Source organism: Amblyomma mixtum, chromosome 4, assembly GCF_055824585.1.
Source record: "Amblyomma mixtum isolate Tamu chromosome 4, ASM5582458v1, whole genome shotgun sequence".
NCBI lineage: Eukaryota > Metazoa > Arthropoda > Arachnida > Ixodida > Ixodidae > Amblyomma > Amblyomma mixtum.
The window spans coordinates 124,585,726-124,599,714 of NC_143015.1; the positions used below are offsets into that span (position 1 = coordinate 124,585,726).

The 13,989-nt window shown below is 48.5% G+C and overlaps 1 protein-coding gene across 1 annotated transcript in view; it reads left to right on the forward strand.

Annotated features, from left to right (window-relative positions):
* LOC149348158 (glutamate receptor ionotropic, NMDA 2B-like) overlaps nucleotides 1-13,989 on the forward strand; it is a 210,749-nt gene that overhangs the window by 130,179 nt on the left and 66,581 nt on the right. The window contains exon 3 of the mRNA XM_089587966.1: nucleotides 9,978-10,159. Within this exon, the coding sequence (XP_089444092.1) occupies nucleotides 9,978-10,159 (182 nt within the window). The remainder of the gene's footprint in view (nucleotides 1-9,977; nucleotides 10,160-13,989) is intronic.

Genomic DNA, 13,989 nt, shown 5'->3' on the forward strand with positions numbered 1-13,989 from the left:
GAGGAATAGCCAAGTTTGTTAACAGCCGCTAACGTGTGCTTCGCGCAAATCAGGAAAAGAAGCATTTGACTAATGGCACTTTTCACACGTGCTTACATTTAAAGTGAAGTTGAAGCAAGTTGTACAGTACTTCATGGTGAAAGGCAACGAAAGGACTGCGTCCTTGTAATGTCCTCTGGCTACCAACTCGCCCTGTGCACACTGTTCATTCAGTACTAAAAACGCGCGAAGAAGCCATGCTTGGAATTTCCCCCTTTTTTATGTGGCCCTTGTAGCGTTATCCAACATTGGCGCGCACTAACCCGGTGAAGTGTTTGTTACGGTCGCCAATCTAAAAAACGAATGCCCATCATTCAGCAATCAAAGGGCCTCATTCGGTCTCAAAAGCAAACTCCCGCTGTTTTACAGTACTGGACGCTGTGTCGCTCGATGTTTTCACCGTGGTTTCTTTGCTGTTTGCATGAGATATGAGCGGCAAACATTAAATAAGAGCGCGTTTAACCTAAAGCCATAAATGTGCGTTAAACAAGAAAAGTTGTTGCAGCAGTTGCCAGTGCAGAACATCGAACTACAGAGCAAGGTCTAACGAATATCCCAGGAAGTTTGGCTTTGGTCACACTGGGTCTTCAGATGTAATATTGAAAATTTCATTTTTAATATATTAATGTAATATCCATTTTTTTATTTCGCTACAATTAATTCTCTCCTTTCTGTCAAAAAATATCCTGTCCCTATTCTGCTTCTGAGCCATGCCTTTAAGGCTATAGATACAATTTGTACAAAAAATACACTGTGGTTTATTTATAAAGATTCTTATGATTTTCCTCTTTTCAAAGGCACATTTTAAAAACAGTACGGGCCGCAGGGAAGAAATGGGGGTTGGTCGTCTTTTTGCCGGTGTCGATAGTGAAAGTAGGCTTATAAACAAAATGCTTCTTGAGATCGTGTACTGCAATTTTTATTTAGTAATTTATACCGAGAGCGGGGATGTTCCATCATTAAAAAAAATTCTAGTGTTAGCATACAGACACCCATAGTTTTTATTTTCAAGTCGGATGATATATTAATAATTTTTATCCCCACAATAAACTATAATGAACATTTGAAAAAAAAAACTCTTTCTCTAAATGGAATGGAAGTTTAAACATTATAGAACGAGCTTTGCAAGAGTATACCTCACGCATTCCCATTTAATTTTTGTTTTGCTTGCGGACGAATGTGAGCAAAAACGGAATTTGTTCTTTGCTTTGATGGACACCATTGTCTCCACTTAAAGGAATCTTCTAAAACATTCCAAATGAGTATTTATGAAATGACAGAGAACGTTGGGTCAAAGCGCCTGAAGGTCACCAAGCAGTACGGGAGAAACAACGCAATAGTAAAGAAAACAGGCGAGACAGCAATCCATATATATAGGACATAGGCACAGAAAAAATACCCAATAAAGGCTGAGTCAGGAGAATGTACAGCAGTAAGAAGCAAGATCTATGCGGTCACCGTGGGGAAGAGATATGTCAGGCTGCGAGGCCTTGCAGTGGTGGCTGCTCTGCCCCTGGCCCATTTACCGGAACCCGTTGGCCTAGGGACCATTGGGCACGCAGAGAGGCGTAGCTCACTTTTCCCTAGTCTCCTTCATACGTGCCCTTGGGAAAAGACTGCGGCAAGGCGGCAGGCAATAGCACCCTATGCGTCACAGCGCTGTCGCGAGCGGGGACAGGGTTGATAGCGGTTAGCGCCGGCTGCGCGATCTGGGTTTATTCCCTGCACTGCTAGTTAAAGCTGATAGCTGGGTCGTTCGGACGCACGTAATATGAGGCATGGTGCCAGCGAAAGGAAACAGGAAGGCATTCGCATGAGTCAATTGCTGAATCGTCCAGCGATTGACCCGCGTAAAATTCGTCCTCTGCGCTGCATTTAGAATCGTTGTCACTATGGCTGATACGCTCAACTTCGTTCAACCTGCGTCCTTACAATCATGGCTGAGTAGAGCATGCTTTGGTGTTGGATGAAGTATCCAGTCACCCTCGAAGAGACGGTCGCTTCAAGAAAACTCTGCTTGGGTACATGACGGACAGTTGTTGCGAAGGAGAACAGAAAAGTAAACTTCATGCAACTTCTCTTGCATCTACACACGAAACATTCCCACAGTAGAAAGATGTCATTGCACGTAGGTACACACGCACCACTGACTGAGCAAACTGCTCGCTAACAAACCCTCTCAGCGCAAAACATTATCAAACTGGGGACTTCTCAGCATGCTGAAACGTATCCCGAAAAAAAAAACATTTAAACTGAACCAAGCACTTCACATTTTAACCGCGCAGTGTCTGTCCGTATGTGCTAACACTCTGTGCCCTTCTTCCGCTTTCCGACATCGAGGTGCCAGTCTGGAAAAATCGAGGAGCAGGGAGGGGGCAGGGGGAGACACGTATGTCACGTCTATGCATGTGTATGTATGTGGAGGGTCCCTATAGTTTCTCGATGGTCCGCCGCCGTGAATGTCACCGACAGAGAAGGGGGAAGGCACCACAGCTCCTTTTCACCCACGGTCGCCTTCCATCTTTCTACTGTCGGGCGCGCAGACAGCGAGAGTAGTTAAGTAGGCATGCCTTTCAACTTAATTTGGTTTTCCTGGGGGAATCCCTTCCTCATTCACGCGGCGACTTCATTGCGACCAAGCGTAGCTTCGTGGCGTGACACTCCTGCAGCAACTTGCTACGCCGAAGAAACGGCCTGACTTGTAATACAACGGTGCCATGCTCGCACTCAATTAGAACCAACGAACTGCTCTGGAGTTGAAGGCAGAACTTTATGCGTAAAGAAGCCGTGTCATGAGCAAGAACTATACATAAGTCATCAGAAGCGCTGAGCTCGGTGAGCCATGGTAGAGAAGCCACGAAGTCCTTATGTTCTTCGTTCCTTTCTTCGTCATGTACTTTTACTGTTACTTGCTCGAAGAACATGTCTCTCCAACTAGGTCAAACCAGAACGTGCACAAAGCCAGGGCCACCGCTGTACTTTTGCTGCAGCGAACACCGCGCAAGATGGAAAGCTGTAGGCTCTAGGCTTTGGGAGGAGGAAAGAAAGACGTGAGGAACTTGTATGAAGAGATGGAATGAAAGGGAAAGGGAAGGGCTGGTGGGAGAAAGTGGGGACACGCACCCTGGCGCCGGTGCACAGCACAAAAGTTCTGGATGCCGCCCGGTTGTGCCTTTGGAGCACGGGACGGAGGGGAGGAGAATGGTTCCACGCGCCAGAGGTTTTCCCGCTCTCGGAGTGGTTTTTGAGCCCTTGATTTATAATCGCGGTGCGGGTCACGGTCGTGTGCAGAAAGCAGTGAATGCGAAGGAGGACGCGAGAAAGGATGGAAGGAAGGGGAAAGAAAGTGCTCGCAGTGGCTTTCGGCGACTCAGCTTGTGAACGACGCCGGACGCCTTTGAGCTGCAAAAACGAAAAAAAAGGGGCCTAAGATACAGTAACTCATATCGGAGCCCCCCACCCTATTGTGACAAGATGAGAAGCGGTGACAGGAGGAGAAGGAAGGGAAAGACAAACAAAGTTGAATTTTGATTCCGCGGCTACGAGGTGGCGCAACACAACGTTGTTGCCGCCAGGCGTCGGCTGAACCGCACACACTAGAGAAAAAGAAGAAATAGACAGCAGGCACACATGAAGGCCTTGGTTCCAATCTCGTAGGACCCTTTTTCACGGGCCAGTTGTTTTCGCAGCTACCTTTTCTTTCCAGGATGCGGGTGTCTAAGAACAGCCCAGCAAGCTTTTTTTGGTTTACGCTTCTTCTCTAACATTCAAGGGAGAGAGAATGCTGTGTATTCTATAGAGATCGTCGGACGCGTCAGGAATCGGAATCGGGGATGCGAAACTTCGTCTGCGAAAGTTTTCAGTTGGCGAGAAAACTCGAAAGAGGTAAAAGCTGCGAGAACACCAGGGGAAAATATAAATGAGTGAAAACATCAAGGAAAACAAGAGCGCGTGCCCCGAAGAGAAGAAAGACCTATCGATGCGATGTTCACCGCTGCGGTGGTTCGTCGTGTAGTGGAGTTGTGGCTTCTGGTACAGAGAAAAAGAAGAGAAGCAGAAAGGGCGTGAAAAGAACCTCCGTTTTCTTGGTTGGGTTTTCAGTTTTCGCTCGTTTTAGTTTTTTGTCTGAAACTGGGCCATCACGCATTCAAGAAGCCGTTTCCATGTCAAAAAACAGGGCTAGAAATTTTGTGCTGTCGCAACAAAATTTTTTTAGAATTTTTGGTTATGAACTTGTACTAACAACAAAAATGTTTGTTCTAACAGCAGAATTTTCTTTACAGTTGTTCTTTCTCTTGTCGTAACGATACAACTACAGAAAAATAGTACAGAAGAATTTTACAGTATTACACAAAAATTCTATAGTAGTACAGAAGAATCTGTCTTTAAGAGAAAACAAGAAAACCTGTTGTATTTTGGTCAAGATTCTGTTGTTGTCTTTTCCACTGGGCTGTTATACTAACGTGACTTTATTTCCTTCCCTGGAGAAAAAGCGAGAAACCAGTTCTCTCTTCTTGCGTACCCATAGAGAGGCATTTGGTATGAACGTTTCTATAATGCGGTACAATCTCTGTATGGTCTGAATAGAGGCTATATGGCACGTCCGGAGTTTACACGGAATGCACAGACAACGCACACAGAAAAGTGTAAATGCGGCTTTGTATGACATCATGCACATCATACGAAAATCATATGAAGTCGTACGGAATAGGTAGAGATATATTGAGATAGCAAGTAGAAAGCGTATCGATTGCGTGTATACTCCATACCATGCGGGCTTGGTATCCCCATATTTCTAACGAAAGGCAAACCAGCGCAAAACCACAGCACGTTGTGGGTCGTTTTCTTCCTTCGTCCCATGTTTTGCGCTGGTTTACCTTTCGTTAGGACGTCCAAACATGCCTGAGCTTCTGCCTTGACTCATATTTCCGTACGGTTGGGCCACGGGGTATGTTTCAGGAGGGTATTTGTGCTGCTGAGCGTCGGTGTGTCTTTGGCGCGGTAGGTTAATGAGCAGGAACAGTGAATATCTCGTGAGGATTTTCAAGAGAGGGTAGTTAACATTAAATTGGCTGCTGCTCACTGGGTTATTTTTTGCCCAAATTCTGCGGAGCACTAACTAAGGAAGGCTTTTTAACACATTTAGTATCGGGGAGACGACAATGTCAGTCGTATAAAGATTGGTTTGGTTGGTTTGGTTTATGGGGTTTAACGTCCCAAAGCGACTAAGGCTATGAGATACGCCGTAGTGGAGGGCTCCGGAAATATCGACCACCTGGGGTTCTTTAACGTGCACTGACATCGCACAGTACACGAGTCTCTAGAATTTCTCCTCCAAAGAAATTCAACCGCCGCGGCCGGGATCGAACCCGCGTCTTTCGGGTCAGCAGCTGAGCACCATAACCACTGAGCCACCGCGGCGGCTGAGTCTTATAAAGAGGAAGTTCGAAAAGAGAGATTTTGTATTGGGGACGGTCCACTTAAATTAAGAGCCGAAATGCAAACTTGGTGTAGCGTTCTAATTTGGCCGATGGGCTTGGTATCGCTGAAGAACTCGGCGTATCGTATTAAGGCGGAAGCCTTTAATGCCTCATCGTTGTAAGCAGGAGTTGTCGGCAGAAATGTCACGCTTTTCAATTGGTCGAAACGGTCGTGACGTCACAGTGCGCGAATTTCAAACGGGGCTAATTGTACTTTGGCTAGCAACCATGCAACCAATCAAAGGGATCGTATAGTTATGCTCCAAGTAAGTGGGACTGAGTTTAGTTAATTGACTCATTACCGAATTAGCCTAATTAACCTTTCTAGTCAGGCCAGATAAATAAATAAAGCTGAGTCAGAAATTGGTCGAGTTCGGGAATCCAGCACCGGTCTCCGGAGTGCGAGACGAGCATGCTAACCACTCCGCCATGCCAGCTGGATGGTTTGGAATGAACGAAGGCGCGTCTACTGAATACGGTGTCTTCGTTCAGTCCCATCTTCCTTCCTTCACGTTACGTCGAGGTTTAGGCGGCCACCCAGATATGCGAGACAGATCCATTTGCTTTCCTCAAAAACCAATTTACCGACGAGCAAGGCGTAGAACCACATTCACATTCACTTTATTCCACATTTCTCCTTGTACAGAAAAAAATGTGACGGCAAGGACTAAAAGCTGCTAGTTAAGCAGCTTGACTAAGGCCCTAGCCCCCTTTGATGGCAGCGTACAGCGGTTTCAAATTACACACAAAGAATTACACACAATGTTTAGATTAGTTTCTGCAGAAGTTCTTGCACTACAGCGCAGAATACGATCAAATAATATTTTATGCGCGTACACCAGAAAGCATTATACCTAGTCAGCGCACACACACACACACACACACACACACACACACACACACACACACACACACACACACACACACACACACACACACACACACACACACACACACACACACACACACACACACACACACACACACACACACACACACACACACACACACACACGCACACACACACACACACACACACACACACACACACACACACACACACACACACACACACACACACACACACACACACACACACACACACACACACACACACACAAAAACTCTACACACAAAAATTTATACAACATGTACTATCGCGCTCAATATGAGTTGCAACGCGCGGTAATCGACCGGGGCTCGTTCCGTGGTGTGCCTCTTCCAAACAGTCGCTCGGAATTCTGGGATAAAACTGCTGTTCCAGGAAACAACAGCCCCCCAGCTCAGGAAAAAGTTTCTCCCAGAATTCCGAACGACTATTTGGAGTAGGCACACCACGGAACGAGCCCCGGTCGATTACCGCGCGTTGCAACTCATATTGAGCGCGATAGTACTTACTTCAAAAATGAAATCTGAGACATAGACAAATGTATTTATACAGAAATGTTTCTTTAATTACAACATGGAAATGCCAATTCTTGATCTATTGCTTCATACTGTTAGATTCGTAAAATATTCAACGAGTGCGGGTCTTGACGCTGTTCTTATGTCGATGTCCGTGTCTTGAAGTGTGTTTAATAATACTGGCAAGCGATGTTCCAATCTACTAAAACCGTTATTTGTGCGCGAAAAGGGGACTAGCCAAATGTTTCCGTGTCTTATGTTGTAGGGAACATCCAAAGATTGTCTGAGATTGCACAGCGAGAGAAAGCATGTATTGGATTTTTTCAACGAGATTTTATACTTTATACTTAAGTTTAAATTGTATAGACGTACTGCAGGGATTATATTATATGTTGAGAAAAGCTCTGTTGTATGGCCATCATACGGTAAGCCTGCAATGTGACGAATTGCTTTCTTTTGCATTAAAAATAGCCGGTGTATGTTCGCCTTTGATGTCGTTGCCCAAACAAGGCTACAGTAATTGATGTGTGGGGTAAATAAGGCGTTATATAACATTAGCTTAATCTTAGGTGGGACAATGTAACGAAGTCTGCATAGAACGCCACAGGCCTTGGCCAAGTTGCGAAGCACATTTGTTACATGTGCATCCCAATTTAAATGTTCATTAAATACTACACCTAAGGTTTTCACCTCATGTACAGTATCTATTTTTTCATGCCCTATTTTTCAACAAATACTGTAATCAAGAATTTTTTAAACAGGTCGAAATAGGACAGCCTTGGTTTTTTTCCTATTTATTTCTAAAGAATTTATTTTGCCCCATTCTAACAGTTTACTAAATGTAATCTTACCTAAAGACGATAATTCACTAACGTTCTCTGACTGAATAAAGAAACTTGTGTCATCGGCATAGACTACAAAGAATGCCTGGTTGCTTATTGCTACTATGTCATTTTTATAGATAGTAAAAAGAATGGGTCCTAATATACTACCGAACGGGCGATGGCGTTCTATGGACTCCCTGGCAGCGTTGCAAGACGCTGTCGTGTTTCACTCTTAGAGGTGAAGCTTAACATCTTAACAACGCATCAGTGACACAAGCAGCAACACCGCGCTTAAGGCTTTCGCCGCACCGCACTTTAGGTCAACAAAGATCCCCCCTGAAATTTTTTTGTCTGGTCATCACACAAAAATATGCTACCCATTTCGCGCTTCTAGATGCAGCGTCAACAGACTCGTTAGTTATTGTGAATACCATGAGTGCTCATCTAGAGCCGCTCACCGCCAGGAGCCTCCGGAGTATTTTCATGAGGACTGTTTTACAGGTAAAGGGTGGATCTCTCATCCCCCTTGTCATGAGATTGACCAGTATGGTCACCAATTCCATTTAAAAGTTGTTCAAGATTTTTTTTGTTTTGTTCGTCTCGATTAGCTCAAGGACCACCACACCTCGAGTTCTCTTAAGTCGACGGATGGCAGGGGCGTGGTTTCTCTTGAAACCGTTAGAGAGAGAGAGAGACAAAAACAAAAACTAAAACGGAAGCAGTCGGAATCGGATCATTATATTATGCCGGCCGTGGTTCATCAAACCAGCGAGAACAGGCCGCCGGAGAGTGAGCAGCAATACCGCAAGCCAACGTTCAAGATCCGACTGTTTGCGGTTAGTTTGCAGTATACTGCCATTTCACCTCATCAGCGAGCAAAAAACCTACGAGAAAGACGAAACACAAATGCGCTTGCCGCATTTAACATTAAACCATATCATGCTAAGCGCTAGTTCATTCGTTGTTGCAGAAGCATTATACGCCTGAGATCCAAAAGACTGGGATCCGATTAAGTTGTGGCTTCGGAAGTTTGAATTATTCTTTTTTGAACAAGGATGCCTTTCAAGACGTATGTGTTAGCTAGTTAGCAGCGTCTACACGTGTCGCAACGATTGCCATAGAGGCTGAATCACTCGCAGTTTCCACAGCATCAGAAGTGTTGGGAGGGGGAAAACGCGCCCTTTTAAGGCGGAAGCCTTTAACGCCTCATCATTGTAAGCAGGAGTTGTCGACAGAAATGTCACGCTTTTCAATTGGTGGAAATGGTCGTGACGTCATAGTGCGCGAATTTCAAACGGGACAAATTGTACTTTGGCTAGTAACTATGCAACCAATTAAGGGGATAAGTGGGACTGAGTACAGTTAATTGCCTCTTTCTCTATCGCTAACGATCGGACCCTTCCTGTCCCAACTGCCCCTGTATCTATGCGGACCTTGCCCATTGCCTCTTCTATTGCCCGGCTGCTCAGCAGTCGGGTTCCTACCCCCCACCTTCTTTATCCATCACCACCTGGCTCGACTGGCTTGGCGCTGAAGGGGAGGAAGAACAGCGACTTCTGGTCGCCGAGGCGGTCGACATGCTCGGCCTGTAAATTTTGGCCGAATAAACGTCTTCTACTACTACTATTGCTTGCTTAATGAACCAATTAGCCTAATCAGCTTTTCTAATCAAACCAGACAAATAAACAAAACCGAGTAGGAAATTGGTCGAGTTGGGGAGTCGAACCAGGGTCTCAGGAGTACAAGACGAGCACGCTAACCATTCCGCCATGCCCGGTCGATGGTTTCGAATGAACAAAGGCGCGTCTAGTGAATACGGTGTCTTCGTTCACTCCAATGTTCCTCCCTTTCCGTTACGGCGAGGTTCAGGTGTCCACCCGGACATGCGATACATTTCCTTTCCTCAAAAACCAATTTAGCGACGAGCAAGGCGCACAGCCAAACGGGCGATGGCGTTCTGTCGACTCCCTGGCAGTGTTGTAGGACGCTATCGCGTCCCACTCTTAGAGGCGAAGCTTAACATCTTAACCACATATCAGTGCGATAAGCAGCAACTCTGTGCTTAAGGCTTCCGCCTCACCGCATTTTAGGTCAACTAAGTGCTCCACTGAATTTTTTGGCCTCTGCTCGACAGCACTGTCCTCATCAGTGCCATGCAGTGCATATTCATGGGAAACATTGGCACGCAGTTGAATCCCCCCCCCCCCCCTTCCCTTCCGATTTTTCGCAGAACCTGACGTTCGGTGCCATCTTCCCGGACACATCGCTGCTGAGCCAACAGCGCAAGTACCAGCAGAAGCTCCGCGATGGTGTGGCCTCCATGGCGCGTGGAGGCCGCGGTGGCCTGCGCTTCATGCAGCTCTTCTCAGTGCACGCCAAGGCCGTCCGCATGTCCCTCCAGCCGACGCCCCAGTGAGTGACCGCCCCGCCCTTTTCGTATAGAGCCCGCGTCGTTTTCGTGTCTTTTCGCGCTCTTCTCTGATCAGAAGATTCCCTATGTGGCACATGTTAGAATTACCTGCAGGCAGCTACGGGGGAACGTGAGTAGGCTCCGGCCCTTATTGTTCCCTGTCATGCACCTTAGAGGTCTTGCTCTCCCCTGATGGCCGTGAGTCGCACTTTTCGTAGTGGTCTTCCAAAAGTCTTCAGAATCGCTTCAGAAAGCTGTTGACACCCATTGACCGAGTGGATAAATTAAGAGCTTTCCTGATAAGCACTTGTACCAATGCCGGCGCTACACGGGGAGGGCGGCAGCGAAACAACCAGAAGACGCCACGGCGTGGCGTGATGCCTCCCCCTGGCAAGACAGCAACAGTAACGCCACCACCCGGAGCAGCGGAGTTCCCAGCTCTCAGCGCTTCATCTGGCAGCGCCGCCTGCAACCAACCCAAGGTAGGCGGCTGGGCGAGGGTCGCCTCCTCTCCTTCCCCTCCTCCCTCCTTCCCCACCAGCACCGCCGAGACGCAGGAACTCAAGCGCGAGCTCGCCCTCTTGCGAGCTCAAAACGAAAAACTAGCCAGCGAGCTTAACTCGCTCAAATCCCAATTCCATACTCCGCCCGCGTCGAGCGACGAGGCAGAAAACATAACAGACAGGGAGATCCCTCCTCCTGTGGAGAGTCGCGCCGCGGCCCTGGAGACCCGGGTGACCGCAATTGAAACACAATTGGCTGACCTCCCCAAAATTATCCATGATACCATCGCGCGTCAGGGGGAGAGGGTCATCGCACAGGTGACACAAGCCGTAACGCACATTATCCAAAAATGGATAAAAGACAATCCGCGCGCCCTTAAACGCGTAGGACCCATCAGGGACGCTAACCGCCCCTCAAAATTCAATAGAGCTATTCCCGATGAGTTTGACTTTTCGGAAGACTCCTGCACGTCTGCGCCGGGCACTAGCGGACTGGGGAGTCTTAACAACGTGACCCCACCCTCCACCTCCGACCATGGCCCCCAACCCTAAGTCGCGAGCAAGAACAACTCAGCCGCTTACACTAACGCAGTGGAACTGCCGAGGTCTCAAGGACCACAAGAAGCGGACTCATCTCCGCCTCTATCTTGAGACCTTTGAGTTCCTCGTCGCCGTGGTTGCCCTTCAGGAACCCGGCGCCGGTGCCAAACTAACAAACTACACTACATTTCAACACAACCCGCATACATGTATACTTGTTCACAAGCGATACACTGCGCAGGAGGTCAAACTTCCCACAACACCGTCTTTCCCATACACGATGGTTTCAGTGCTGCCCCTAAAGCGGTCTGACCCACCTGTACACATTCTAAATATTTACTGCCCACCGAAACTTAAGAACGTCACGTTCAATGAAATTTTCACTCAAGCTATGCAGGTGGCGGGTAGGGATCCCCTCATAATCGTCGGCGATTTCAACGCCCCGAGCAGGCTATGGGGATACCCCCGGGAGGACAGGCGTGGGAGGAAGCTTGCGGACCTTCTTTCCACACTTGGACTCACCCTGCACACTGACCCCGCCAACCCAACACGTGTCGGCAATTCCATTCAACGAGATACTTGCCCGGACCTCACATTTACACGCAACATACGACATGCCGACTGGCTGAATACAGAGGACACTTTAGGTAGTGATCACTGTATAATCAACACAACCATTTACATGCGTCCCCTGAAACGCCCACTAAAACAAGCTCGTATCCCTGACTGGACGACTTTCCGCACCTCTCTACCTATTGTAGACCCCCTCCAGTCGGGATACGACGCCTGGTCCAGATCGCTCACGTCTACACTCACACAACACGAACAGCAGATACAGCTCACAGAAACACAAACAGACGTGGACAACCACCTTATCCACCTTTGGGAGGCCCGTCGCAGCCTCACGAAGCGATGGAAGAAACAGAAACATAACAGACGCCTAAAGAACCGCATCCTCGAACTCACACAACCGGCAGCGGAATATGCTACTCAGCTAGCCGACACTAACTGGGTGGACCGGTGCAACGCGGCTGCTCGCCAGATGTCTGGCCGCAACACGTGACGCCTGTTCCGCGCTCTCATCGATCCAATACAAACACGCACGGAAACCCAACGCCAATTACATAGGGCCTTGCACAACTTTACAGGAACGACAAAACAACTAGCGCACACGCTCAGGTATCGCTACCTGTACACCACTAAGGACCCCCGACAGGCGGCGTACTCGTATGCAGGCGAAGAGAACACGGAGCTGGACAAGCCTTTCCAACTCCACGACCTCCGGGCAGCCTTAAGCAAAATGAAGCGGGGCACTGCACCCGGGCGCGACAAGGTTACGGTCAAGCTCTTGGCCAACCTTCCCGACGCAGCCTACGCCGCGCTCCTCAAATACATCAATAGCATTTGGGACGGAGAGACTCCTCTCCCTCTCGATTGGAAATCTGCTCTCGTGACCTTTATTCCGAAGGCCGGCAAACCTAATGATGTGGAGAACCTTCGCACCATCTCCCTCACGTCTTGTGTCGGCAAGCTGATGGAGACGATGGTGCGCGACAGACTCTCCGATTTTCTCGAAACACAGTACACTTTCGCGGACACCATGTTCGGTTTTCGCCCTCACAAGTCTGCACAGGATATACTTCTGCAGCTTCACCACGACATCTTAGATCCTGTCGAATGTCCTCACAACGACAAGGTGGTCCTGGCCTTGGATCTTAAAGGCGCATTCGACAACGTCAAACACGAAGTAATCCTGGACCACCTCAGTAACACCAACTGTGGCCACAAAACATTCAACTACATAAAACAATTTCTTACAGACCGTCAAGCCTACATACGCATACAAGATGCGGAACACGGGCCATACACCATCGGCTCGAGGGGAACACCTCAAGGCGCGGTCCTGTCTCCCCTCCTCTTCAATTTGGCAATGCTTCATCTTCCCTCCAAATTGTCCTCTTTGCCCGGGATACATCACGCTCTTTATGCGGATGACATTACAATCTGGGCCACGCAAGGTAACCTGGGTCACATGGAATCCTGCCTGCAAGCAGCGCCGAACCTAGTCGACGACTACGCGGCCTACTGCGGACTCCAGTGCGCCCCATCTAAATCAGAAATTGTGCACATACGTCCCTCCCCTCGGGACACAACTCCGCTTTGCATCAGTCTCCCGTCGGTACCGATCCGGGAGTCCAAGGAGATCCGCGCCCTTGGTCTCTTCATACACCACCAACGCAGAGTCGACACCACCCTAGCCAAACTTCGCACGGTGGGAGACCAGGTAGGCCGCATGGTCCACCGGGTCTCCAACAAGCGGGGCGGATTACGAAGCAAGGATGCACTGCGGCTTGCCCATGCTTTCGTAACGAGTAGAATCCTCTACTCAACCCCCTACTTGCACCTGCGCAAACATGATGATGACCAACTGGAGGTCATCCACGGGAAAGTCATCAAGCGGGCTCTCGACCTCCCGGTCACCACGTCCAACCAGCGACTTCTGGCCTTGGGCGTGGTAAACACATTCCGGGAGCTTCGAGAAGCCCACTTAGTCAACCAATACACGCGTCTTGCACAGACCACGTCCGGTCGCCGCCTCTTGGACCGGCTACACATCAATCATGACTACCATATTGAGGAAAGGGAGAGAGTGCCAGAACCCTGGAGACGCTCCCTCCGGGTCCGACCCCTTCCCCGCAACATGTCCAGAGAAGACCATAGCGTTCGTCGCCAGGCGCGCGCGGAAGCGTTGGCGCGATACTATGGTAACCAACAACATGTGTATTACG